Raw genomic sequence first — 26563 nt, forward strand, 5'->3', positions numbered from 1 at the left:
AACTGCTCCCCACCCCCATTCCAACTGGTCTTATTTAGTTATCTGCTGCTCCTGACACAGGAGAAAGCCCCCAGGAAAAGTTAAGAAGTTTTGAAACTTGTTCGTGTCATGGACCCCTTTGGCAGTGAGTCAAGTGAGGCCTATGAGCCTTCTCTCAGAATGTTTTTTTTTTTTAATTTTTTTTTTTTTTTAGTGAGGCAATTGGGGTTAAGTGACTTGCCCAGGGTCACACAGCTAGTAAGTGTGAAGTGTCTGAGGCCGGATTTGAACTCAGGTCCTCCTGACTTCAGGGCCGGTCCTCTATCCACTGTGCCACCTAGCTGCCCCAGAATGTTTTTAAATGTGTAAAATGTATCAGATTACAAGAGAACCCCACTATACTGAAATAAAGAAGGGCTTTTCCCCCCATCTAAGTTTGTGGTCTTCATGAATTTTCCCTCAATAATATAACATTGTGGTCTGTGAAGGCCAGTTTAATAGCCTTGTCTCTACTGACAGAGAGAGGCAGGGATGTCCTGCTGTTACTAGACTTCAAATGCAGATCTCAGGTAGCTGAGAAATGCGAAGGTGTAAGGTATGTGTGAGGGGCAGGTGGGTGGGGCAGTAGATGGATTGCTGGGTCTGGAGGGTTCATCTTCCAGAGTTTGTCTGGCTTCAGACACCACTGAAGGACGACTGAATGACAACAAAAGCTGTGCTGGGTGGAGCTGGTCCCTCTGCTAGTGCCTTGATTCCTGGGTCCAGAAACAAAGCTCTTTCACCCTCTCTCCTCCTCTCTGCTCCTGGGATGAGGATGGCTCACAGATGTCACAGGGCAGTTCACAAGTCCCAAAGAGAAAGAAGTGGACTGAGGGATCTCACCCCATCTCACTCCAAGGAGAGAGGTAGTAATAACCTAGGACCTCCAAGAGCCCTGGGCTTGGAGGCCAGTTACTGGCTATCTCTGGGGACTTGGGCAAATCCCCACCTCCTGGTCCTGAGGTTCCCCAGTAAAATGAGGGGATTGGACTCAAGACCAACCTTAAATCCCATGATTTCAATGCCCTCCAAGGTCCCAGGTGGTAAGAAGACAAGGGAAAAAAGCAAATCAGAAGATACTTGGGAGACAGAGGCAGATGGAGCCAGGGCTTGGGATCTTCCTGGGTTCCCAGTCTGCCTTCATCAATGAGGGGCTGGGGCCTGGCCCCAGTGAAAGATGAATTACAATAATTATGGTGCTTAAGAGTTTGGGAAGGGTTGAGGTCTGAGCCAGGAATTCTCTGCCCACCTCCAGATCCCAGTCCCCAACATCCCACTCCTAGTGTCCTTTACTGCCCCCATTCTTTCCCTTCCTAGTGGAAAGAGGCCTGGGCTATGAGTCAGAGGACCTGGGTTCTGGCTCAGGTGGTTATTGGCTGGGCCACATTTGGCAAATCTTTAAACCTCTCTGCACCACTGTTTTCCCCACCTATTAAATGGGTGTAATACTTGCACTCCCTGCTTTGCAGGGCATGTGTGACCAGAGCACCTTATAGTGCACTAGAAATTGGGTATTATTAATACAAAATTCTTTTCCCACACCCTTTTATTTGACTTTCCACCATCCTTTTGTCTATTGTTTCCCTATTTATGTTCCTGATTGTCTAGTGCCTCTCTTTCTCACTCTCTTTGTGATTACATTTCTCTCTAGCAGGAGGGAACTAGGCACCTCCCAGCTTACAAATAACAAGCCATGTAGGAGATGGAGTGAGAGAGGCCTGGGGCATTGTGAGGCAATGGGGGTTAAGTGACTTGCCCAGGGTCACACAGCTAGTAAGTGTCAAATGTCTGAGGTTGGATTTGAACTCAGGTCTTCCTGAATCCAGGACCTGTGCTTTATCCACTGTGCCACCTAGCTGCCCCCTGTGTCTGGCTATTCTTTACACTTTCTCCATGATTTTTGTGGCCCCCAGCTCTCCCTTTAACTTCTCCAGCACTGTTTCTATCTCCTGTGGGGACTCTCAATGTTCCTTTGACCGCTCTCTCTGCCTCTCCCAGTGTCTCTGTTCTTGCCTATGTCTCTCCTAGCACTCCCTAGATCACAGGATCTAGAGCCGGAGAAGATCTGAGTCACCAGGGTCAATTCCTTCATTTTACAGACCCAGAAAAGGGCCCAGACAGTTAAGGGATCTGCCCAAAGGCACTGGCGTAGTAAGAAGGAGATGTGGGCTGTGAGCCTGGGCCATTTCCCACTCTGTGGACAGGCTCCATCTTGGGATCTGCATCTCTCTTACTGTCTCCAGCAGGTCTTTCTGTGCTGCTGACTCTGATTCTCTCTGGTTCTGCTCCCCAGCCCTCTCAACAGCTCACCCATTTTCCTTTTTTGTCCCTGTCTCTGCCTCATGTGGGGCCGCCAACCTTTCCCTTTCACGGCCCCTCATTTCTGTCTCTGTGTCTGGGTCTCTGTGATATGCTGGTCACTCACTCCCAGCCCTCCCTCTTCTCCAGGTCTGGGCCCTGCTCTGGCCTTGTCCAACCCATCCCCGCCCAACTTTCAGCTTCCTTAGGTTTCTGATTTGAATGTAAGTTCCTTGAGGACAGGGACTATCTTTCAACTTATATTTGTACACAGCCAGGCCAGCGGTTAGTCCAGTGTCTGTCACATAGTGCCAGATAAATGCTTCTTGACATGACTGAGTTCTTCCATCTACCATTTCTTTACCTCCCTCTCATTTAGCATTCATCAAGGGGCAGTTAGGTGCAGTAGAGTGCTGGACCTGAGTTCAAATCTAGCCTTACTAGCAGAGTGACCCTGGGCAAGTCACTTCACCCTGTTTGCCTCAGTTTCCTCCTCTATAAAATGAGCTGGAGAAAGAGATGGTAAAACACTCCAGTATCTTTGGCAAGAAAACACCAAGTGGAGTCACAAAGAGTTGGACATGACTGAACACATCAAATGTCTGCTACAGTAGAGGTAGCTTACATTACTAAAATGTACAGTCCTCCTTAACCTTAGTGTCTTCTCTCTTAGATTATCTTTAATTTGCCCTGTTTATCTATATATGAACCCACCTACCCACCCATCCATTCATTTACCCACCTACCCACCCATCCATTCATAATACCCACCTACCCACCCATCCATTCATACACCCATCTATCTGTAGCAAACCCAGAGGGCTCTCTGTCGGCCCTCTGATTGAGTTCCGCCTCCCCAGGCTTGGGCCATGGTCACTGAGGCAGCAAGTCTTCTAGGAAACTTTGTGGTCAAGGCCTGAATTCCTGAGACAATTCTTGGCTGGCCTCCCAGGGGTCTGAAGCCTCAGCTGTACAAACGTTGCTCTGCCTAAGCCTGGAACAAGTTCTGCCAGGTCAAGTCTGAAAGATTGAAAAACTGCTCTTATTCTCTTAGAATTATTCTAGCAGAGACTCTATTTGATTTCTTTATGGCTATAAATACTGAGCTATCCTGGATAATAAAGTGCACATAGTTTATCTCACATAATGTGGTGCTGATGTGTCAATGATTGTCTGATCCTCAACTTCCTTCAAGGGAATTAAGCCCTCCACCCTGATAGGGATCCATCCATCCACCCACCTACCCACCCTCCCAACCACCCATCCAACCCTTCTCTACTCTAATATCTACCTACCTCTCATTCATCTCATCTATTTTGCATCTTTCTACCAGCCTATCATCTATCTCCACCATTTATCTCTATAGTCTATCTCCTGTTGTTGTTGGTCCTTTGTTCCTTTTTTATTTATTTGTTTATTTATTTAGAATTTTCCCCAACTTACATGTATAAACAAATTTTCACATGCATTGTTTTTTTTGTTTTTTTAAGTGAGGCAATTGGGGTTAAGTGACTTACCCAGGGTCACACAGCTAGTAAGTGTTAAGTGTCTGAGGCCAGATTTGAACTCAGGTACTCCTGACTCCAGGGCCAGTGCTCTATCCACTGCACCACCCAGCTGCCCTACATGGATTGTTAAAATGTTGTGTTCCAAATTCTCTTCCTCCCTCCCTCCCCACCCTGCCTTAAGAACTCAAGAAAAATAATTAATTAATTAAAAATGAATAAAATAAAATAAAAAGAACACAAGCAATTCAATATATGTTTATCCTTCATCCTCAAAGAGGACCATGACATTGGGAGGTCATGTCATGGCTTGCACTCAATTGGATTTAAGTGAGGGAAGACAGTGCAAGGTCACATTACTCACTTTCTCCTCCACAGGTATCTAGGTCCTGGCGATTGGGGTTAAGTGACTTTCCCAGGGTCACACAGCTAGTAAGTGTCTAAGGTGAGATTTAAATTCAAGTCCTCCCAACTTTAGGGCCAATGCTCTCTCCACTGTACTACCTAGCTGCCCTGTCTCCTGTTTGTACATGTTTACTGTCATGGGCCTGGGTAATTTCCCTATAACACTTATCATCACATCGGCTTCCCCTTCAACTGTGAACTGCTACAGGGCAGGGATCATGGTTTTTGTTTTTGTTTTTGTTTTTGCCCTTGTCTGTTTCACCAGTGCTTAGCACGATGCCTGGCAGACAGTAAGCCCTTAATTAATGCTGGTTAACTGACCAATTGACCATTGTTGCCCACATACTCCAGAAGCTTCTTCACCTTTCTTCCCCTCACCTATGCCCCATTCCTGTCACCAGCTCCTCTCTCTTATCTGTTGCTTCTTTCTCAGCTTTTTAACCTCATGGGAGGGAGAATGGCTAACACTGATAAACTGCAAAGCATTTCACATATGTTATCTCCTCAGGGCCTCACAGAAACTCAGATATTATTCCCCCATTTTATAAATAAGGAAGCTGAGGCTGAAGGTTGGGATTTCTCCTGGGTAAACACGGCTAATGTCTAAAACAGGATTTGAACTCCCATCTTCCTCCAAGCCCAGGACTCTGCCTTTGCTCTGCCTCTTACCTAGTTGCCTAGCTCTAGAAGTGACTGTAGAGACCCTCTGCTCCAACCCCCTCATTTTACAAATGAGGAGACTGAGGCCCACGGAGATTAAGTGAAGAGGAGGCATATTTAAAACTTCTTTTCAAGTCAAATTTTTTTTTTCCCTAAAGTCTTTTCCAGATTGCCGAGAAAGGACAAAAAAAAGATTTTTTTTTCCCTTAGGGAAACAACAGTTAAGGGAAGTAACAATTTAACCAGAGGCTTTTTTATCTACCTTTGGGAGTAGGGCTGGGACCCACTTAAGGGTAAGTGGCTGCTTGTGCATTTAAGCTTAAGGTATTGATGTCAATTTCTAGAAGGCATTCTTTGTGATCATTAAGGGGAGTGGTCCCAAGGGGACCTGAGTGTTGCATATTCTCAAATGCTAATTTTTAATTATTTTAATTATTTTTACTCTTTTCCTATGGTCCTTATTTCCTTGATTCTAGTTGAAGAGCTTGGGGGGGAGGGGGAGGGGATCCTGCCAATCTGGACCTATCTGGAATTTAGAACTGGCCTGGGTATAGGATAAGATTAAATAAAACTTTCTTGGAAAACTCAGGTTTCATTGGCATGGTGCCTTATCAGTCTTCATTTTTTTCTACAGGGATTTACCCAACATCTCAGAGGTCATATTAGTCAACAAACATTTATTAAGCACTTGTTGGGTGCACAGGACTGTGCTAGATGTCATGGGGTGCAAAAAAAAGGCCAAAAAACAATTCTTGACCTCAAGGAGCAGACAGTTTAATTTGGGAAGTGTGAGAGGTGAGAGGTGGGGGCCCTCTGGTATTCTTCAAAAAGGATTACACTCTCCCACACAATCCAATTAGAATGAAAGTCATCTTTATTTGGGATTTGGGAAAGTGACCCAGTGGGAAGTCAAAGACTTCACACCTGGGGAGGAGGGCTTGGAAACATTCTCTATGAACCGAGGGAAGGTTTTCATAGGGGATAGATGGGGTGTCTACTTGAAAACTGGAAAGTTCCCTTGTGTTGTGTGATGGGGTGGGATGGGGAAAGCTTGGATGGTTGTCATATTCTTGAGAGTAGAGTGGAATTTTTCTGAATTGATGGTCCGGACCTCTGGGGTTATCTCTGTCTCCCTGCTCAAGTCAGGTAGTAGCCACACCTAACTGACTTTCCTGCTATAAAACTTTATCTCCCCTTTCTTCTTAGGTTTATCTGTCCTGATATCTAGTTAGCCAATCTAAACTTTAGTAGCCCTTTGATTGCTTCATATGTCTGTCCTGTAATCTGGTCATCTTTGGTTCTGCTTCTCACAGGTACATGGGGGTTCATATCCTAGTTTGGACTTCTGGGGGTCCTAAGCCAACCCCTGAGGCGGGGACCTTTTTCCATGGATGGATGTTTTGGGGGTTTACGTGTCATAAATTGAATCTGGGGACAACTTTGGCCTTTTCTGTGTGTGTTCATAAAAACATACCTCAGCTGGCCAAGGTCAGAGTGTCTTTGTGTTTTTTATCTCTTTCTTTTTTAGGTCTGGTTTCTGGGTATTAACATTTATCAGTTAGGGTCTCTGTGACCTGTCTCTTTATGTTTTTATTGTGGGTAGTGATTAATGGGGATAATAAATAGGAGCCAGATTTCCAGGTAACAATTAACAAGAACCGAGGCCCTGATTTATATTGATGATGGCCCAAGTCTTAAATCATCCATTAATCCCTTTCAGAACTGGGGTCTGTAAGTTATAACCCTTCTTGGATCTCAGATTTAAATTAGAACTCGGGTCTTTGGTTTGTCCGTTAACCCCTTCTTTACCTCCTCCATCAGTTGGACACTACTGAACAACAATGACAACTCCAGGGACAAAGCAAGTAATCTCTGTCTCTTCCAGTCTCAAACACTTCCTCCTCGGGATGGTCTGCCCCTCCCCACCTCATTCTTTCTGTCAGCCCACTCCCTCATTTCCTCCTCTAGCATTCTGGGATTGCCACTCCCTCCCATTTCTTGGTGACTGAATTAGAATCCAGAACCACTGGGCAGGAGCTCACTAACAGGAGGGCAGGACCACTGCAAGCATTCTCTGGCCTCAGGGGCGGGGCCTGCCTCCATTAGAGTTTAAAATCACCAGGGACTTCTTGAAAAAAGGCCAGAGAAAGGGACCTCCTTCTGGACTGGTGCTTCTTGCAGACACCCTTTCCAGCAGAGACCTGGCTCTCTGTCCTGTGTCTCCCTCCAGGACCTAGACGGTGGCTTCTGTTCGGGCACCATCTCTGCCTCTGGTACTGTCTGTCTCCATCCACCCATTTCTGTACCTGAATTTCAAAGCGTGTGTTTCCGTTGCTCACTTTGGTTCTGTTTCTCTTCAGACCTCACCCAGCCCACCCTGAGATCCCTTTAGATATGCTGCCCCTGGTCTTAACGATGCTTCTTCCGTGGGTCTCTGGTAAGAGGATCGACTGGTGGGAGAGAGAAATGGAGGGGAGAGGAAACACGGGGTGTTGGGGGTCTTTGTTGGGAAGAGTAGAACAGCCGGTGTAGGAGAATCTGGCGAGTGTGTGCATGGGGAGGGGGTGGGCGAGGTTTGGAAGGGAATAAGCATCTAGTTGGTGCCTACTGTGTGCCAATTGCCGAACTAGGTTTTGTTTCGTTTTTTAAACAACCCTCTGAAGTGTGTGGAGAGATTATATGGGAATGAATAGGACAAGAAGGTGGTGGGAGAGAATGATTTCATGTGGACAAACTGGATGGAGGGGGCTGTGTGAGCGGATGATGGGGGGGGCAGGAAGGCAAAGGAGCTTGTTCTAGGAGAGGAAGGGGTTGTGGGATCCTTGCAAGTGGAGGCCATCGAAGATTACAAGGAGGTTTGGGTCTTCCAAGAGATTGTGTGTGCAGCCTTAGGACGCAGATGACTAGCATGGGGGCCAGGGGAATGGTGGGTCCCCAAGGAGATAGGAGGGTAGATAGAGTTCATAGGAGTCTATAGAATGGGGTGGGGGAGAGATAGGAGACAAGGAAGTCAGGTGATCTGGCTTGGAATGCAGTCCCTTAGTGGCTGTATGGGCAGGGACAAGTCACTTAATCCTTGCAGGGCCTCAGTTTTGTCATCCCTAACATGGGGATAGTCATCTCTTATCTTTGAGTTCTTACCAAGACTTAAGTGAGCTCATTTTTACAAACCCCTCCTGAAGCTCCCTTTAGTCACCAACCTTAGTTGATGGGAGGTAAGTTACATGTAAGGTACATGTGTGTACAAGTGGAGCAGAAAGAGAAGGGATTGATTCTGGGCTCCAGAATTTGAGAGGATTGCCCTGCACATTCTTCACCCCCAGCCTACATCCCCGAGAGGACTGAGGAAAAGATCATTGGTGGGCAGACCTGTGTTCCCCACTCCCAACCTTGGCAGGCCGCACTGTTTGTCTCGAAGAATTTCCACTGTGGGGGTGTCTTGGTGTCTGATCAGTGGGCCCTCACAGCAGCTCATTGTAACCACTGGTGAGTCACCCTCCCCGTCCAAACCCCCACTGCTAGACTAGCAGCCAGCCTCATGTCCGACCAAGTGTCCACACTAGACTCAGCCCACTCTACTGGGTTCTCTATGAATTGGGGGAAGTGGTGGGGAGAGACCAGGAAGAAAGGGTTCAGGTTATATCCATAGCATGGGTGTGAAGGGTTGGGGGGGGGGCAAATTGAAGTCAGTCTGAGCAGACTCCCCTTCCAACCAAGGAACCTTCGAGTGGTTTTGGGGAAGCACAATATCTATCAGGAGGAACCCTTCCAGCAATCAATCAGGGTGAAGCGCCGGGTCACCCATCCCAAGTACAGCTCCAGAAATCTGAAAAATGACCTCATGCTGCTCTACCTTGAGAATCCGGTGAATCTGACCCCTCAAGTCCGGCCCATTCAGCTGGCAGAAGCCTGTGCCACTCCTGGGACAACCTGCCAAGTGTCCGGCTGGGGTACCGTCTCCAGTCCTTTCGGTAGGGGCATCTGGGTCAAAGCTGGGGCAGGGGGGTATCCTATAATAACCGGGTGGTTGAGGAGGGGTGATGCTGGGACTCATGACTGGGTTCCCACCTCAGTTCCTAGGGCTGATCTGGCTTCCCTTTCCCTCTCTGGCTATAGTCAAATATCCCAGCACCCTCCAGTGTGTGGAAGTCAGTATCCTGTCCATGGCAAAATGCAAAAAAGCTTACCGCCGATATGGAATCACCCCAGGCGCGATGTGTGCAGGGACTGAGAGAGGTGGAAAGGACGCCTGTCGGGTGAGCCCCGGGCCCTGGGAAAGCCTAGAAAGGGGCTGGCTGGGGGGTGGGTGCATGGAGTCCCATCCCTCAGGATGTCAGATGGGAGCTTGGACTGAAGCTGTCCCTGCTTGGTCCAGAAGTCCACTGGAGACAGACCCAGTCACAGGCAGGGAGAGGTGGTGGAGAGACTGGCATGGAAAAGTTATTCCTGATGTCTCCAGTCTCTGAAACTTCTGTCTCTTCTCTTTGTCTATCTATATTTCTCATGTCCCCGTGCCCTTCTGCCCTGCTCTCTGTAGGGTGACTCTGGAGGCCCCTTGGTGTGCAATGGGACCCTGCAGGGCATTGTGTCTTGGGGCATGGAACACTGTGGCCTGGCCAGATATCCTGGAGTCTACACCAACCTGTGCCTCTATCGGACCTGGATTCTAAAAGAAATGCAGAAGCAGAAGAAGTACTAACAAGCTACGGCGCCCCCCCCTTCCTGCCTCCCCCAGGAAGATTGGCCAGTCCAGCCTGTCAGGGGGCTGAGACTACAAAGGAACCCAGGCCTGTGATGCATTGGATCTACATCTACCCAGTTGATCATTGACCATCCCTTCTCCCAAGGATGGGACTCTGAGACTCCTAATTTCCCAGCCATGGGCCTCTGGAGGACCCAGGTTTCCTAGCCCCATCTCTAGTCTGGATTTGGGTGCGTAGAAATGGATTCAAAAAGAGTTAGAGGTAGAAAGGCCTGAAATAGCGGGTCCAGAAAGGACCTTTTGAAAGACCTGTACTCTGATTTTTACAAATGGGGAAACTGAGGGTTGAAGTGACCTCCTCTAATGTCACATAGCTAGGATGTCACAGAGCCAGATCTCTCCCCAGCCTCCCAGGTCCCCTAGCCCCTTTCATGAACCCACTGCCTTGCTCAGGTATCCAGAGTAACTGAGCTGGTCCCTCTTTGTCACCCCCCTCCACCACCACCAACAGTCTGAGATGAATAAAATCTGTGGGGCTTCCTTTGGGACTGGGATGTGCTGGTATTTTCTTTGTGTGACGTGTCCTGTGTGAGTGAGGGGGGAGGGTACGGAAGAATGGCTGGCCAGTGGGAGGGGGAAGGAAGCCGGCTGGAGGTAGACTGGAGCCCTCTGGGGTAGGTCGTGGAAGAGCAGAAATAAAAGGAGGTCTGACCTCACCTTGCAGGGAGGATGCGCCCCCCCCCCATTCCCTGTGTTTCTTCCCAAATGCTCCCAACAGTCACGGCTCCCCACATCTCCTGCATTTCACTGCCTCCCCCATCATCTCCATCCTCCCGTGGCCTTGGCCCCATATCTTTATAGATCCTCTCGGTGCCTTTGCCGGATCACCAAGGTTTTCTCACTGTCCCTACATCCCCACACACCCCATGTCATTGTCCCACTGACCCACTGTCACATAACCCAGGATGCATTGGTATTTGGTTGAGTTCATGCTGAAGCAGCTGGTGGGGACAAGACTCCACCCCTCCCCAGACTGCTTCTTTCTCTCTTCCTCTGTTCTTTGTCTCTGCCTCTTTGTTTCAGACTCTTCTTGTCTTTGGGGTTTCTGTGCTTTCTGAACTTTGCTGTTTGTCTCAGCCTCCGTGCAGACACTGCAGCACTCTGGGAATGGGCCGGAGTCCAATTCCCGTCTGTGGTCTTAGCTTCCTGGGCACCTTAAGGAAAAACTATAGACGCTTCTCTAATAAAGCCCCTTCCAACTTAGAAACTTAAGCTCTCTTCCAGTGTCTGTCTCTCCCAATTTCTTCTGGGCCCCAGGGACTGGGAGTGGGCAGAGACACCAACACCCCCTACTGACAAGCCCTTCCAGTTCAGGCCCAGACAATGGGCCCCTAATTAGCAAGGAAATTAAAGAGGCGTCATTAACCCTACGAGAGCCCCAGTAGGAAGGGCCAGGTCTGGCTCACAGCTTCTGGGCTCTTCCTCTCCTCACCCTCTTGGTCTTTCAGCTCACTATCTTGCTTACTGAGTCTTGATTCCAATTTAGTTTCAATGGTGGCTTTCTCATTCTTTGACAGGAGCCCTGTCTTTATTAAGCACTTAGGTGTCTGACAACATACTAAAGCTCTGAGACTGCCAAGTAATTTGAAAACAGTCTTTTTTTAAACTGTATTTTAAAGAAATTTGTGTGTGTGCGCGGGGCTGGGGTGGGGAGGGAGGTGTTGTTAGGTGGTTTCAGCCTCTGACCCCAGAGGAGGTTTCCTTGGAGAATTTTGCCATTTCCTTTTCTGGCCCATTTTACAGATAAGGAATGAGGCAAACAGGGTTAAGGGACTCAGCCAGGGTCACACAACTATTAATTGTCTGGACTAATGACCATGAGTCTTCCTGTTTCCAGTACCAGTGATCAATACATTGTGCCATCTAGCGCCCAGAGAAGGAACTACATTAGAGGTACCTGACAGATGAGGCACTTGCTTTGAGGGGAATCAGGCAGAGTTACCTTGGAGAGCTTTCCAGGTTTGAGGGACAGCCAGGGAAAATGCCTGGAGATAGTTAGGAAGCTCATGTGGCCAGATCCAGTCCATGGGGCAGAGTGCCAAAGGTTGCTTTATTTGCTCCTGGAGGTTTATTGAGTAGGGTGTGACACGTTGGTCCTGGGCCTTAGAGAAATCACTTTGGCTGAACTAAGGCAGCTCTGGGGTTGGGGAGAGACTCTCCCAGCAGTTATTGCAGAAGTCCAGGCATGAGGCAAGAGCCTGCACCAAGGAGTTGGCAGGGTCCCAGGGTGGGGTCAGTCTTGATCTTTGTTTGCCTGTGATTTCTCTTTTCTATCTCCATCTCAGTTCCATTGTTTCCATCGCACTCTCATAGAATGGAAGGTCCTTAGCTGGGATTATTTCTCTTGTGCCAGCATCAAGCATTGTGCCCGGATGAGTAATCATTCTTCAGATCTCTCCCTTCCACTCAGCAAACACTAAGGATGTAAGGCCACTAAGTGGTTCACTGGTTAGAGCCCTGGGTCTGGAGAAAGATTTGGGTTTAAATGCAGCCCCAGACATTTACTAACTGTTCGACCTTGAGAAACTCACTTAAGCATACCTCATTTTCCAAAATGTCCCTGCTCTCAATGATGGGGACGGTGGGAGTGTGCAAGAGAATGGAAGACAGTGGTGCCTGCACTGGCACTTTGACAGAAGATGTCAACAAGAGTAATGCCTTCCCATCAATCAGGTGCCTCCTATGGGTCAGGCATTGTGCTGAGTACTGGAGTCATCAGATCAATAGTAAAATAGCTCCTGACCTTAAGGAGCCTAACTGGGGAGATGGAATGAAAAACACACACAGACACACGCACATTGTGCTAAACGCTTTACAAATATCTCATTTATTCCTTACAACAGCCCTGGGAGATAGGTGCTGTCACCTGCATTTTATAGTTGAGGAAACTGAGGTCAACAGTGATGTTTCCAAGTAACTTAGCCAAGATCACACAGGTGATAACTTTGTGCAGCTCTGCCTCACTTATACGACTCAAGAGCAAGTCAAGACATCACCCTGGTGATGTCATTGGTCCTCTTCAATAACGAAGGATGAACAACAGCTAGGAAGTGTCTGATGCTGGATTTGAATTAAGATCTTCCTGACTCCAGGCTCCAATACAAGATAATTGAGGGGGAGAGAAGAAAGCACCAGCAGCTGGGGATAAGATGAAAATGGGTAGTGGGGATGTCTAATTTGATTAGTGGCTGAGTAAAGAGCAGAGTGCAGAGCTTCTCTCCATTGGTGAGTTCTTCCTGGAACCTCCCCTTTGGGGAAGGACCCCAGAGTAGCCGTTCTTCATTCTTTGGACTTAGCTACCAGGTCCTGCAGAGGTACCTCTGACACTTCTTCTGAGGTCCTGTTTTATGTGTTGTCCTCCCTCGTTGGAATGTAAGCTTCTTGAGGGCAGGTGCCGTACCTTGTAACCTGTACTTGTATCTCTAGCACTTAGCACAGTGCCTGATGCATAGTGAACACTGTGCTGACAAATATGGGTGATAAGTTGGAGCCAGATTGGATGACAGACTGGAGAGTCTTTATTTTTATCTCAGGACAATAGGGAGACACTGGATTTTCTGCTCCAGGGAATGACATGCTCCATACCTTAAATCCCTCCTACTGACCCTTTTTACCCTGATTTTCAGTTGCCCTGATCCTTAGTCTCATACCCACCCCATCCTAGACTGAACACTGCTACATACCATTGAGCCTTTCAAATGTGACTTAATTGGTCTAGGGACTACTTTCTCTACAATTGCCAAAAGTGGTGAGAATTAAATGACTTACCCACGGCTTAGCAGTCTATGTCAGAGGCAGGATTTGAACTCAAGTCTTACTGATTCCCAGGCTAGTTCTATCATTATACTTCCCCCTGCGCAGAGTCCCTCCTATAAAGTGGGTAAATGGACTTGAAGTGTATCCGGCCACAGCATCTGCCCACTAGGGGGGGCGACAGGTTCGTGTATGACCCAGACAAACTCTGGTGCAACATCTTCAGATATATCCTAGGGTCCAAAGCTGAAAGGTTCCTGAGAGGGCATCTAATCCAACTCATCCCTGAACAGAAATCCTTTCCACAACTTTCTTGACTTCAGCTCCATTCAAAGTCTCATCTTCATTACCACTAACCCCAAAGCCTTTTCCAGGCCTATCTCATTCCCATTTGAAGATGATACCCTCTTTTTTTTTTTTTTTTTTGGTGGGGCAATAAGGGTTAAGTCACACAACTAGTAAGTGTCAAGTGTCTGAGGCTGGATTTGAACTCAGGTCTTCCTGAATCCAGGGCCGGTGCTTTATCCACTGCCTCTCCCTTAAACTCATTCCCAAAGATCTCATTCCTATTCCTGACTTCATAAACTATGCCCAGTCAAGTTTTTAAAAGATTAAGCTTGGCAGGCTCTCCTAGCTTTCCTCACCCCCTTTAGCAGACACTGGGGAATACCAAAAATGTCCTTGAGGATGAGAAAGATTCAGTTGTCAACAGACATGGAGAAAAGCGGCTGATACGGGATGGGGGGGAGGGCAGAAGAGAGGTGATGGAGGGCATGGGAAGGGAGGAGGAGGAAGCCGGAAAGGGTAGGGTAAGGGGAAGAAGGAAGAGGTGGTGGTTTTACCGAAGAGTGGGTGGCTCTGGGGAAAGGGGCTGGGTGGAGTTTGGAGTTCAATTGTGGGGGTGGATGGGGCAGGGTTGGGGTTAGGTAGGGCTGAGGTCAGGGCTCAGGTTAGAGTCAGCACCAGGGGTGGGACAGAGATAGGGTGACAATGGAGTGTGGTGTTGTGTTGTTGGCTTTGTTGGGGTTGGAGAAAAGGTTAGAATTAGGATAAATTGAAGGTTGGATTAGGTTCTGTTTGGATTCAATATTGGATTGGATTTGATATTGTAGCTAGGGTCAGTGATGGGTATGAAACTGAATTTAGGGATAGGGTTGAGATCCACATGAGATCTGGATTCCTTTGGGTCTTGTGGGGAGGGATGTGAATCGGAATTAGGGAGGAATGAGGCTGAGGTTGGGTGATGGGCTAGTCATGGAACTGGTATTGAGTTGGAATTGAGATAGTAAAGAAGATGGGGCTGGATTTGGAATTAGGAAAGGAGATGGGAATGAGGATGGAGTTGGAAATTGAAACAGGATCTGAGGATGCACTGGTATTTGGCTGTTTTCTTTTGTTTTGGCAGGGTGATGAGGGTTAAGTGACTTGCCCAGGATCATACAGCTAGTAAGTGTTAAGTGTCTGAGGTCGGATTTGAACTCAGGTCCTCCTGAATCCAGGACCGGCACTTTATCCACTGTGCCACCTAGTTGCCCCAGATGGGTTAGTATTTGTAATGGGAATGGGGATAGGGATATGGGGTTAGGAATGTGGATGTGGAAGGAGGTGAGAATATGTAGTGGGTTCCCCATCCTCAAAATCCTCCCCTCCTCCCTATAAGAGTATCCTGGGGTTCATCCAGCCCAAGGGGCCCTCAGGCTGAGGGCAGGGCTCAGAACTGGATCCCAGCAAGTCTGGGAAACTCCACCCCCTGGGGTGCCCAGCCCAGCCTGGGGGCCTTAGATGGGGCTGTCAATATGAGGATTAGCGAGGGGGTGGAGGGGGAGGACAGGGATAAGGAAGAAGTTGCAAGCTCATGGGGGAGGGAAGTCATGGGTTAAAAGCTTCAGAACAAGGTGGCCCTCAAAGGAGACTGGAGCTACAAGGAGGGCGAGGGGTCTCAAAGGTATTGCGGGCTGTGAGGGGCCTTGGGAAGCAGAGAAGAGAGTGTTGGAGAGGGGAGAGAAGAAAGAAGAGGAAGTCGAGGAAAGACAAGGAGAGTAGAGGGGAGAGAGGAAAGAGGCAAAGATAGAAGAGAGAAAGGGGAGAAAGGCAGAGAGAAGAGAACAGTAACAAGAGACCAATAAAAGGGGTGAGGAGAGAGGAGAGAAGATGAGAAAGCAGAATCTAGGGGAAGAGAAGAAGAGTGGAAAGGAGAGGAAGAAGCAGAAGACGTTGGAGGAATAGGAAGTGAAGAGTGCCTGAGGAAGAAGAGGTGGCAAATAGGGGAGAGGAAACAAATGAGGAGAAGGCAAAGTGGAGAGAGAAGAGAGAGAAAGGTGAGGGGCGGTTGAAAAAGTGACTCAGCCTGGCCTGGGGAGGGATAAGGGGAAAATGGATTGGATGCTGCGCTCTGAGACCAGCCAAGGCACACGGTCCGGGGAGCTGGGGAGGGAAAGGAGTGTTTTGGAGGGATGATCTTTAAGGAGATGGGTGGATGGGGGTGGATCGGGGGCTCTGAGGTGGCTTTCCACTCTAGTACTCCAAGAGGAGGGGCCGGCTGCTGAGCTTCTGCCTGTGCCTCCAGTTCCAACAGCACCACCCTGGCCCAGCTTCTGCCTCTCGGCGCCATGTGGCTGCTGCCTCTGGCCCTGGTCCTGGGCTTGTCACACGGTAAGAATGCGGCGGGGGCGAGGTCAATTCGGGGCCCATGGGGCTAGGCCTGAGAGGGGGTGTGGGAATTAGGACCTCTGACCCCATTTCCCCTCTGTTGCCCGACAGCTGCTGGAGAGGGGAGGGGGGAGGGCGCTGCCTGAAGGTGCACTAACTCTCTCTGTGACCTGGTTTATCATCACCCTACCTGGCTCCAGGTTCTGCATGTGCCCTTCTTCTGACCTCCTAGTTCCTGCCCCATCTCTTACTCTGCCCCAGCACCCAGGGGCCCCTCTCAACCCTCAGCTCAGCTGTCTTCCTGCCACCTTGTCAAATTCCCCCTTAATACCTCAAGGCTCCCCCTCACTCTCTAAACTCCTTCCTTTCCAAACTCTTTGGTTTCCTAGGCTAAAGCCTTGTAACTCCTGGACCCTCCTTCTCCGATCAGATCCTCAGATCCTTGAGGGTCCCCGGTATCCTGAGCACTCTACTCTGCTTATCTAAACCACCTTCTTTTCATTACCAGGTTTTTCCTCCCTTCCTGACACCTTCCCCTAAAACTCAGATTTCATTCAGACTTTCCTCCTCTGACGCCTTTACAATAGATCATTGAATTCCAGACTTTCCCTTTCTTTTTTTCCTTTTTTTTTTTGTTGTTGTTGAGGCAGTTGGGGTTAAGTGACTTGCCCAGGGTCACACAGCTAGTAAGTGTCAAGTGTCTGAGGCTGGATTTGAACTCAGGTCCTCCTGAATCCAGGGCCAGTGCTCTATCCACTGCGCCACCTAGCTGCCCCCAGACTTGCCCTTTCTAACCTTCCATTCCTTCTCTCAACCCCCAAATCTCTCCTGCCCTGCCACCCTTAAGCTGTATAATTAAATAATTTATTAATCACCTACTGTATGCAAGATGCCATTAATTCTCCCCAGACCCCAAGGTCCCTCTTCTCACCCTACTGATGATCGTTTTATGAACCACCTCTTCCAAACAAGACTTTATCCAGGGGATCTATGGCTCCTAGATCTCTCCTATCTTTCTCTATTGCCCCTTCTACATTTGATCTATCCCTGCCTGACTGCCATCTCCCTTGCTTCCCAGCCATTTCTCAGGATTTCCCCAAGATAATCAACAGCTCTAATGGCAGCCAGAGTGCCCTGCCTGGAGTCAAGGAATGCTCCCCCCATTCCCAGCCCTGGCAGGTAGCTCTACTTGTGAATGGACGGCTGCTCTGTGGTGGCATCCTCATCCATTCCAGCTGGGTGCTGACTGCAGCTCATTGCAGGAAGGGGTATGTGTCATGTGGTTGGGACTGACAATGGGTTTAAGGATAATGATGGGGATGAGGATGGGAATAGTATAGGGATAAAGATAGGGTTGGGAATGACAAAGAGGAAGGGATAGGAAGAAGGAATGGGCTGGGGATCAGGATGGGGTGGACATGGAGATGGGGATAAAGAATTGGTTTGGGCTTGCCTCATTAATTACCTCCCTATTGTCTACAGCCAGTACACGGTGTTCCTGGGGAAACACGCCCTGGGTTGCAGGGAGGCAGGGGAGCAAGTCCGAAGGGTCTTCCACTCTATCCCCCACCCACTCTACCGGAGCAGCCCAACCCACCACAACCATGACAATGACATTATGCTCCTGTACCTTCAGAAGCCAGCCCAGCTGAATGACCATATCCGGGTCCTCCCCTTGCCCTCCAAGGACTGCCTGCCTCCTGGCACCAGCTGTATAGTGTCAGGATGGGGCACTACCACAAGCCCTCGGGGTATGCTTTCCTCCTATGGCTGACTAGAGAAGGCATCTCATCAACCTGGCTCAGAAAGGGTTAAAGGCATCAAAATGTGGGGCAAGGGACAGGGATTAAATCTACTATAGAATGATATCCCTTTATTCTTCCCTCTCCAGTCACGTGTCTCTTTTCACCACTACTCCTATGTCTCAACCTCCCTCTGTCTCTTCCTTTATTCTTCATTCCTCCTAAACTTCTCTGGGGAAGTTTTTCTTCACCTTCCCAGCCCATCTCTTTCCATCCTCCCTCAGTTCTCCAAACCTCTCTCGGGGCAGCTAGGTGGCGCAATGGATAAAGCACTGGCCTTGGATTCAGGAGGACCTGAGTTAAAATCCAGCCTCAGACACTTGACACTTGCTAGCAGTGTGACCCTGGGCAAGTCACTTGACCCTCATTGCCCTGCAAAAAAACAAAACAAAAACAAACCTCTCTCCATCTTGTCCATATCTTCACACTTTCCATTTCTCCCTATCTGCATCTCACTTCCCTCAATCTTCCCACCTCCTCCCCATTTTTCTTCATCCCCATATCCCCTATCACTCCTTCTAGAAAAATTTTGGTCAGCTCTTTTTATTTTATTTTAATTTATTTTAATTTAATTTTTTTTTTCCTTTTTGTGTGTGAGGCAATTGGGGTTAAGTGACTTGCCCAGGGTCACACAGCTAGTCAGTGTTAAGTGTCTGAGGCCAGATTTGAACTCAGGTCCTCCTGACTCCAGGGCTGGTGCTCTATCCACTGTGCCACCTAGCTGCCCCCAGCTCTTTTTAAATACTCAATATCTCTCATCTCCATTTCTCCCCAATTTCTGTCCATCAACTTCATCATTCTCCCTTTATTTTCATCTCCACCATCTCCCTTCTTATCTCTTTGTGTCTCCCCAAATCCTGTTTATTTTCCCCTGCCTCTTCCATCTCCCCCTAGCTTCCTCAAATCTTCATTCTTCCCATCTTTCCAACACCCCTTCTCCCTGTATATTTGCCTTTCTTCCGCATTTCTTCCTAATATCTCCCTAGCTTCTATGTTTCCCCATATTTCTCCATACTCTCACTATATGCCCCATATTTCCATCTAGGCCAATTCTCTTAAACACTTCACTTTCCCATTTCCTCCATCTTGCCATCTCTCTCACCTTTCCACATATATACCTAATATCTTTCTGTCTCCTCATATCTATCCCTGATTTCCACATCTCTCTCCATCTTTACTTCTTTCCCTAATTTCTGCCCATCTCTCCCATTTTCTCTCATCTTTTTTCTGTCTCTTTTTATTTCTCATCATGTCTGCCTATATCTTATTTTATTTTCCTATTTCTTTCTACTTTCCCCTAGTATTCTTCCTTCCCTTAATTTCCCTATCCATTTCACCTTTACCATATCTCTAAACTTTTCTTTCCCTTCCTTCACCATCTCTCTCAAATTCTCTCCATATCCCATCTTTCCTCATCAAATTCCTTCTCTCCCATCTCCCTTTGTCCTCCATTTCCCTTCATCTCCCTCATGATCTCCAATTTCTTATTTTTCCATCTTCCACATAACCTCTATCTCCCCCTATCTCTTCCCATCTCTCTATCTCCCTATCTTTTTTATCTCCCATGTGTCTACAATGTATGACAATGTTTTATCTTTCATCTCTTTCACTTCCCTCTCTCTTCCATCTATCCTCATCTTCCTTTATCTCCCTATCTTTCCATCTCCTATGTCGCTGAAGTATCTAAAAATGTTTCATTTCCCCCTCATATCTTTTCTATCTCTCCCATGATAGTTTTCTTCAAGGATCTGAAAGTTGGCCTGCCTGAAGAAGGCTTCCTCTTATCCTATTTGGCCTCAGACAACAGAATTAAATGCAATGGGTAGAAGCTGCAAAAATGTGCTTTAGACTTGATATAAGGAAAATGTCTCAATAATGAGAGCTATCCAGAAGTGTAGTGGACAACCTTAAGAGACAGAGGGGGGAAAAGAAAAAGAAAAAAAAAAGAGATAGTGGGTTTCTCTTCCAGGGAAGTCTGTAACCAAAGACTGGTGGCCAATTTGTTGGGTAGGTTGTAGAGAAAATTCTTGCCTGGGTACAAGTTAAACTAGATGATCTCTTTCAAATGTTAACTTCTATCACTCTTTCAACTAACTCTCTATGCCTCCCCATATTTCTACATCTTCTCCATATCACTACCTTTTCCCTATTTCCTCACATTTCCTCATTTCCTGTTTTCTACCATTTTCTTATCCCCCCTTCCTCTCCATCTCTTCTCAGTTCCTTCCTTTTCCTATTTCTTTCCATCTGCCTCACCTTTATTTTCTCCCCGTATCTTCTTACATCTACCCATTTCCCTTACTTGTCCTACCTTCTTCCACCTCCTGCCCCCTCTTATCTTCCCATCCTCTCCCTACCTATCCCTTATCCTTTCCCCCTCCCCATTTCATCATGTCTCCTAATGTCTTCCATCAAGACTTTTCTCTTCTCTCTCCCCAGCTTTCTACCTTATGTCAGGTCAGGAGATATAGCTCTCACCCTTCTTATCTCCCTACAGTGAGTTACCCCAAAACCCTACAGTGTGCTGAAATTCAACTGCGCTCAGATGAGGAATGTCACTGGAACTACCCAGGGAAGATTACTCCCAACATGCTGTGTGCTGGATCTGAAGAAGGAGGGAAAGACTCTTGTGAGGTGAGATGGAGTCATGGGAAAAGCAGGCACAGAGTCACAGAGGGATGGCATAAAGACCTGGGGAGTTCATGAACTGGGCTTCTCATAGAACATAAACTATTAGAGATGAAACCGACTTTAAAAAAGATTTTATGCAACCATCCTATAGTACAGTTGAAGGAATTGAAACTTTGCTATGTTAAATGCCTATCCCCTGTTCCAGATCATACTGGTGGTGAGTAGAAGAGCTCCTTCCCTATCTCACGTCGAAGAGAGAGAAGGGGGATGGACACAGATATTTGAAGAGAGATAGAAGAGACGGATGAAAAATAGAGAAAGGGAAATGGCAAAGTAGATACAGAAGAAAGACAGAGTGATATGCAGGCAAACATAAAACTTTACATAAAGCTAGACATGGAAAGACAGAAACAGTCACAGAGCCAGAGAAGATGGCAAGATAGAAAGACAGAAAGAGACAGGAGAGAGACAGAGACAAGGAAACATCCATTTGGATATAGACAGACATCAGGGAAAAGAGGCAAAATGTATTGAGGCAAAGACTGAGAATTGCAGAAAAATTGATATAATTTTTTGTTTTGTTTTGTTTTGCGGGGCAATGGGGGTTAAGTGACTTGCCCAGGGTCACACAGCTCATAAGTGTCAAGTGTCTAAGGCCAGATTTGAACTCAGGTACTCCTGAATCCAGGGCCGGTGCTTTATCCACTGTGCCACCTAGCTGGCCCCGATATAATTTTTTGAGAAAGACAGAAAGACACAGAGAAAGAAAACAGAGACAGAAAGAGAATAGGAGAAGGGCAAGAAGACAGTGGAGGGGTAGAGAACAAGCTGGAAGGGCAGAGAGAAAAGAGACAACATGAAAGTGGCAGGGAGGTAGAAATAGAAGGCATGTGGAGGGACATAAAAATGTGAAAACAGAATGAGACAAAGACCTGGAATGAAACACAGATGGACCCCATTCCTGAGAGGTGGGCAGAGAAATAGATGTTCAGAGACAGAGGTAGAAGAGATGTAGAGAGACACAAAAAGAAATGAGAGGCACAATTGGCAGAGCCACAGAGATCAAGCAAAGAGAAAAAAAGAAAGGAATGAGAGAAAGGTACAGATAAAAAGCCATCATTTAAACACATTGGGATTGCTAGAGCTCTCAAAGGTTTACTTCATTTCAACATTTGAGTGGAGAGTGAGACATAGACAAAGAAAGGGACGGAATAGAGGTGGGGACAGAGAAGAGAGAGTCAGAGATATCCCGAAATTAAGATGAGAGACATTGAAAGAAGAGAGATAGAAGGATACACAGAGGGACAGAGATGGATAAAGAGAGGGAAGGAGGAAGAAAAACAGCCAGATGAGAGAGAAAGAAAGACAAGGAAGGAACTAGGGAGGGAGAAAGAATGGGGGAGAGAAAGAGAGAGAGGAAGGGAGACAGGGAAGGAGGGAGAGAGACAGAGCCAGAGAAAGACAGGAAGGGAAGAGACTGAGAGAGAGGAAAGCATCTGCTGTGCAAAGTATGAAAGGGGCACAGGTCCAAATATTAGCTCTTCCATGGTGCTCACCTCCCATTCCTTCTATAGCCCTGATCCTAGAGTCCCCGGGAATAGCCCCTGTATAATATAGTCCTTTCTCTGGTGCTTTTCTCTCTTCCATCAGCACCAGCACCAGCACCAGCACACAACTTGTCCCCTTGGGTCAGTAACATAATAGATAAGGAACTAGACTCAGTGTTGAGAAGAACTAGGAACTAACAAATTCCTCTTCAGAGAGTAGGCATGTAATGCTGGCTAAATTACTTAACCTCTGGGTGCTTCAGTTTCTTCATCTGAAAGAAATGAAGGGAATGGACCCAGTGGACTGAGAGTCCCTTCCAGCTCTGAAGAGATGTTCCTATGATGCCCATCCCTCGATGGGCCAAAGACAGAAATAATTGTTTTGGGTTTTTTTTCTTGTTTTTAATTTTTGTTACCCTATCCTTATCCCCAACTTTACTTCCCACCCAATTCCTTGGGGAAAAAAGAAAGAAAGAAAGAAAGAAAGAAAGAAAGAAAGAAAGAAAGAAAGAAAGAAAGAAAGAAAGAAAGAAAGAAAGAAAGAGAGAGAGAAAGAAAGAAAGAGAGAAAGAGAGAAAGAGAGAAAGAGAGAAAGAGAGAAAGAAAGAGAGAAAGAGAGAAAGAGAGAAAGAGAGAAAGAGAGAAAGAGAGAAAGAAAGAAAGAAAGAAAGAAAGAAAGAAAGAAAGAAAGAAAGAAAGAAAGAAAGAAAGAAAGAAAGGAAGGAAGAAAGGAAGGAAGGAAGGAAGGAAGGAAGGAAGGAAGGAAGGAAGGAAGGAAGGAAGGAAGGAAGGAAGGAAGGAAGGAAGGAAGAGAAAAATAAAAGCCTTTGTAACAATTATGCCGAGTCAAACAAAAACAAATCCCCGCATTTCCTCTGTTCCCAAAATACATTTCATCCTGTGACTTCAAAAGTGAGTGTTCCAAAAGGATCAATCACCAGACACTGTACTAAGTGCTGGGGATAAAAAAAGAGGCAAAAGACAGTCCCTGCCCTCAGGGAGCTTACAATAAGAAGGTTCTATGGTAGTGAAATTATGGGGCCCTGGTGACCTTCAGATTGAGAGTCAAGAGATACCTTAGGAAACATCTTTTTGAACCTCATAGTTTGAGAAACTTAGGCCCAAAGGTTGAAGCGATTGGCACGAGGTCATGCAGGAAGTAAGGAACAGAGCCAAAATTCAAGCCCTGATCTTCTGAGTCCAAAACAGAGACCTTTCCTTTAACTCACATTCATATCTTCTTTCATCTGGCTTGATCACTTTGTCCAAGTTTCATGACCTTCCTGACCCCCACCCCGACCTTCCCAAGGCTGTAGTTTGGGGCCTTTGGCACTAGGAGGGGCCATCTTGGTGTGGGATCATTCTTCCAAAGGGGCTCCTCCAACATCTCCTTGTACCAAAGAATGCCTCCCATGAGTAGACCTACCCACCATCTTCCCTGTAAGAACTGATGGCCATGGGGGCAGCTAGGTGGCGCAGTGGATAAAGCACTGGCCTTGGATTCAGGAGGACCTGAGTTCAAATCCAGCCTCAGACACTTCACACTTAACTAGCAGTGTGACCCTGGGCAAGTCACTTAACCCTCATTGCCCTGCAAAAACAAAAACAAAAACAAAAACAAACAAACAAAAAAAGAACTGATGGCCAGGGTACAGGGCACAGAGCAGTGGCCTTCCTGCTGATGGTATTCCACCAGAAGGGGCCCATGTCAGCCTAGATTTCTTCATCTACCACTCTAGAGTGATTGGGACAGTGTTGAAGTAATGATGGGAGCACCAAACACAATATGTAGGTGTTGACTCTATGTTGACACAGCAAGGGTGGTTTCTTTATAGATACTAGGGGAACAAGGAAATTGAGAGAAGGCATATGGGATGAAGCATAGGAAAGAAGAAAGGCTTGTCAGACAGCATGGTGACTGATGGCATGATCGAGGTTCTGTGACCACTCTAGCTCTCTCCATTGTAGGTCTCTGCCTGAACCCCCCCCCCCAATACACACACCCAATCTTTCTCTACTTTTCTCTTGCCTTTGTCTCTGTCAACCTCACTCTGCATGTATTTCTCTCTGTTTGTTTCTTCTACTGTCTCTGTACCTCTTCTTCCATTTTCTATCTCTGCCAGAATTTCCTTGATTCAAGATTTTGTTGTTCAGTTGTTTCCCAGTCATGTCTGACTCTTTGTGACCCCGTTTGGGGTTTTCTTGGCAAAGATACTGGAGTGGTTTGCCATTTCCTTCTTCAGCTCATTTTACAGATGAGGAAACTGAGGCAAACAGGGTTAAGTGACTTGCCCAGGGTCACATAGCTAGTAAATATCTGAGGCTGAATTTAAACTTATGAAGATGTATCTTCCTGACTCCAGGCTCAGCACTCTATTCACTGCATCCCTTAGCTGCCCCGATTCAAGATACCTCATTTGAATTTGCTCTACCTTTCTTTTACCCCCTTCTGTGTATATTTTTCTCTGTCTTTTTCCCTGGACTAGATATCTTTTTGTCACTGAGTTTGTGTCTTCCTCTCTTCCCAGGGTGACTCAGGGGGCCCACTGGTCTGCAATGGGACTCTACAGGGTGTGATCTCCTGGGGGGACTTCCCATGTGGCCAGCCTAACCGGCCAGGTGTCTATACTCGTGTCTCCCGTTATGTGGACTGGATCCGGAATACAATCCAGGCCTGGGATCCCCGGAAGAAGAAGGGCGTAAAATAAAGTCAAAATCCCGAGATCACCCAAGCCACTTCATTCCTCCCATAGGCTTTACCTGCCTTTCCCTAGCAGTTCTGTGATACTCTAGCATCCTGAGCCCCTCAGAGATAAGATTCTGGATTGTTCTGGATCTGATCCAGGCCCTTCAAAAATGCTGACATTCTGGATTCATTACCGTGTCCATCCATGAGGTTCTGGATCCTCAAGATGGAATCTTTCCTTTCTATTCTTGACATTCCAGGCCCCTCAAATCTCACTGTCTCTGATCTGGACATTCCAAACCCCTGAGATTTTCCACTTACATCAGTAAATGTGCAATAGGCCTGTGCCCAGAGGTGGAGCAGAGACAAAACTTAGACAAGAGATGACCCCCTCACCCCCACCCCTGCCCTTGTGGAGCTCAAGATTTATGGGGGAGGAAGAAAGAGGGGGAACAAGACATAAGCCCAGAGAAGTCGAATCCATTCATCATGTGAGAGTCTGAAATCTGCCTCCAACACTGATTGGCTGAGTGCTTTACAAACTATAAAACACCAAAGAGATGCTATTGCTCTTCTTCATTATTATCATAGAGGAAGAAAAAGGAAGGGACTTGGTTCCACCAACAGAAAGATTGTTCTAGACCAGGAATGGCAAAGGAAGCTTCCTGCCGAGGTGGGTGGGAATCGAGCAGGGAGTTAGAAAGGAAGGACAGTCCAGGCATGGGCAACAGCCTGGGGAGAGGTTTGGAGGCAGGAATTTGAATGAAGGGGGCAGAGAACTGACTAGTCCTGATGCAGTCTAGGGCTCCAGGGTTAGAAAGATCTTCAGAGGTCATTTGGTGCAACCTCCCCTCATTTTACAGGTTAGGAAACTGAGGAGCAGGGATGTTGAGGGACTTGCTCAAGGTCATGAAGGTTACTAGTAAGTGGTGGAGGCAGAATTTGAATCCAGGTCTTCAGATTCTAAATTCAATCCTCATTCCATTTTGAAGGGTATGCATGTGAAGAAAGGATATGGTACAAGACTTTGTATACAAAGGTTTTGGGGAACAGTGCCATTGAATTGTTGAGGGACTTGAATGCCAGGGAAAGGAGATGGAGCTACTTGGAGCACAGTAGTGGATTTTTACAGAGTCTGGAGCATGATTAACATGTGCATAAGGAAAGGGGGGGGGTGTTCTCCCTTATCCCATAGTCCCTGAGTGTTCAGTATCTATAGTCAATGTCTCTGGCAAGGTTGTATTCCTCAGGCTAATAAGGTTGTAGTCCCAGACTAGTGAGTGTGGTCTTCAAATTATTACTCCCAAGATTCCAAGTCATTACTGATCGAATAACACATTAACAACACTGGGTGCATAGAACGACAGGAATGTGGAATGTCAGAGCAAGAAGAACTGTCAGAGCAGAGAACACAGGATGTCAGAACTGGATGAGGCATTAGGATGTGATGGGAGATCTGGAGGATCCTGTGGGACAGAGGACATCAGATCTGGAAGGGCCCTGAGAACAGGGAATGTCAGAGCTGGAAGGGCCCTTGGAACAGGGAATGTCAGGGCTGGGGGGGCCCTGGGAACAGGGAATGTCAGAGCTGGGGGGGCCCTGGGAACAGGGAATGTCAGAGCTGGGAGGGACCTGAGAACAGGGAATGTCAGAGTTGGGAGGGCCCTTGGAACAGGGAATGTCAGATCTGGAAGGGCCCTGAGAACAGGGGATGTCAGAGCTGGGAGGGCCCTTGGAACAGGGAATGTCAGAGCTGGGAGTGCCCTTGGAACAGGGAATATCAGAGCTGGGAGGGCCCTTGGAACAGGGAATGTCAGAACTGGGAGGGCCCTGGGAACAGGGAATGT

At 47.3% G+C, this 26563-nt stretch overlaps 2 protein-coding genes across 2 annotated transcripts; both read left to right on the plus strand.

Moving 5' to 3' along the window:
- Positions 1–7248: 7248 nt before the first annotated feature.
- LOC122749490 (kallikrein-14-like) lies at positions 7249–9585 on the plus strand. Its single transcript, XM_043995883.1, has 5 exons — positions 7249–7323; positions 8210–8372; positions 8604–8857; positions 9003–9142; positions 9424–9585. Exons 1-5 carry the CDS (start codon positions 7281–7283, stop codon positions 9583–9585), a joined length of 762 nt encoding a protein of 253 aa, XP_043851818.1. The 5' UTR covers positions 7249–7280.
- Positions 9586–16010: 6425 nt separating this feature from the next.
- On the plus strand, positions 16011–24738 carry KLK13 (kallikrein related peptidase 13). Its single transcript, XM_043995881.1, has 5 exons — positions 16011–16053; positions 17129–17318; positions 17533–17801; positions 20350–20486; positions 24559–24738. The coding sequence occupies exons 1-5, from the start codon at positions 16011–16013 to the stop codon at positions 24736–24738; spliced, it is 819 nt and encodes a 272-aa protein (XP_043851816.1).
- The last annotated feature ends 1825 nt before the right edge of the window (positions 24739–26563 follow it).

Source organism: Dromiciops gliroides, chromosome 3 (assembly GCF_019393635.1).
Source record: "Dromiciops gliroides isolate mDroGli1 chromosome 3, mDroGli1.pri, whole genome shotgun sequence".
NCBI classification, from domain to species: Eukaryota; Metazoa; Chordata; class Mammalia; order Microbiotheria; family Microbiotheriidae; genus Dromiciops; species Dromiciops gliroides.

What these genes read in the sequence shown, in the direction of transcription:
- LOC122749490 (XM_043995883.1), top strand. Translation starts at nt 7,281, where the DNA reads ATGCTGCCCCTGGTCTTAACGATGCTTCTTCCGTGGGTCTCTG. An exon ending in GCAGCTCATTGTAACCACTG is followed by an intron (nt 8,373 to 8,603) that starts GTGAGTCACCCT and finishes CTTCCAACCAAG; the next exon opens with GAACCTTCGAGTGGTTTTGG. An exon ending in GTGGAAAGGACGCCTGTCGG is followed by an intron (nt 9,143 to 9,423) that starts GTGAGCCCCGGG and finishes TGCTCTCTGTAG; the next exon opens with GGTGACTCTGGAGGCCCCTT.
- KLK13 (XM_043995881.1), top strand. Translation starts at nt 16,011, where the DNA reads ATGTGGCTGCTGCCTCTGGCCCTGGTCCTGGGCTTGTCACACG. An exon ending in CACTACCACAAGCCCTCGGG is followed by an intron (nt 17,802 to 20,349) that starts GTATGCTTTCCT and finishes ATCTCCCTACAG; the next exon opens with TGAGTTACCCCAAAACCCTA. An exon ending in GAGGGAAAGACTCTTGTGAG is followed by an intron (nt 20,487 to 24,558) that starts GTGAGATGGAGT and finishes CTCTCTTCCCAG; the next exon opens with GGTGACTCAGGGGGCCCACT.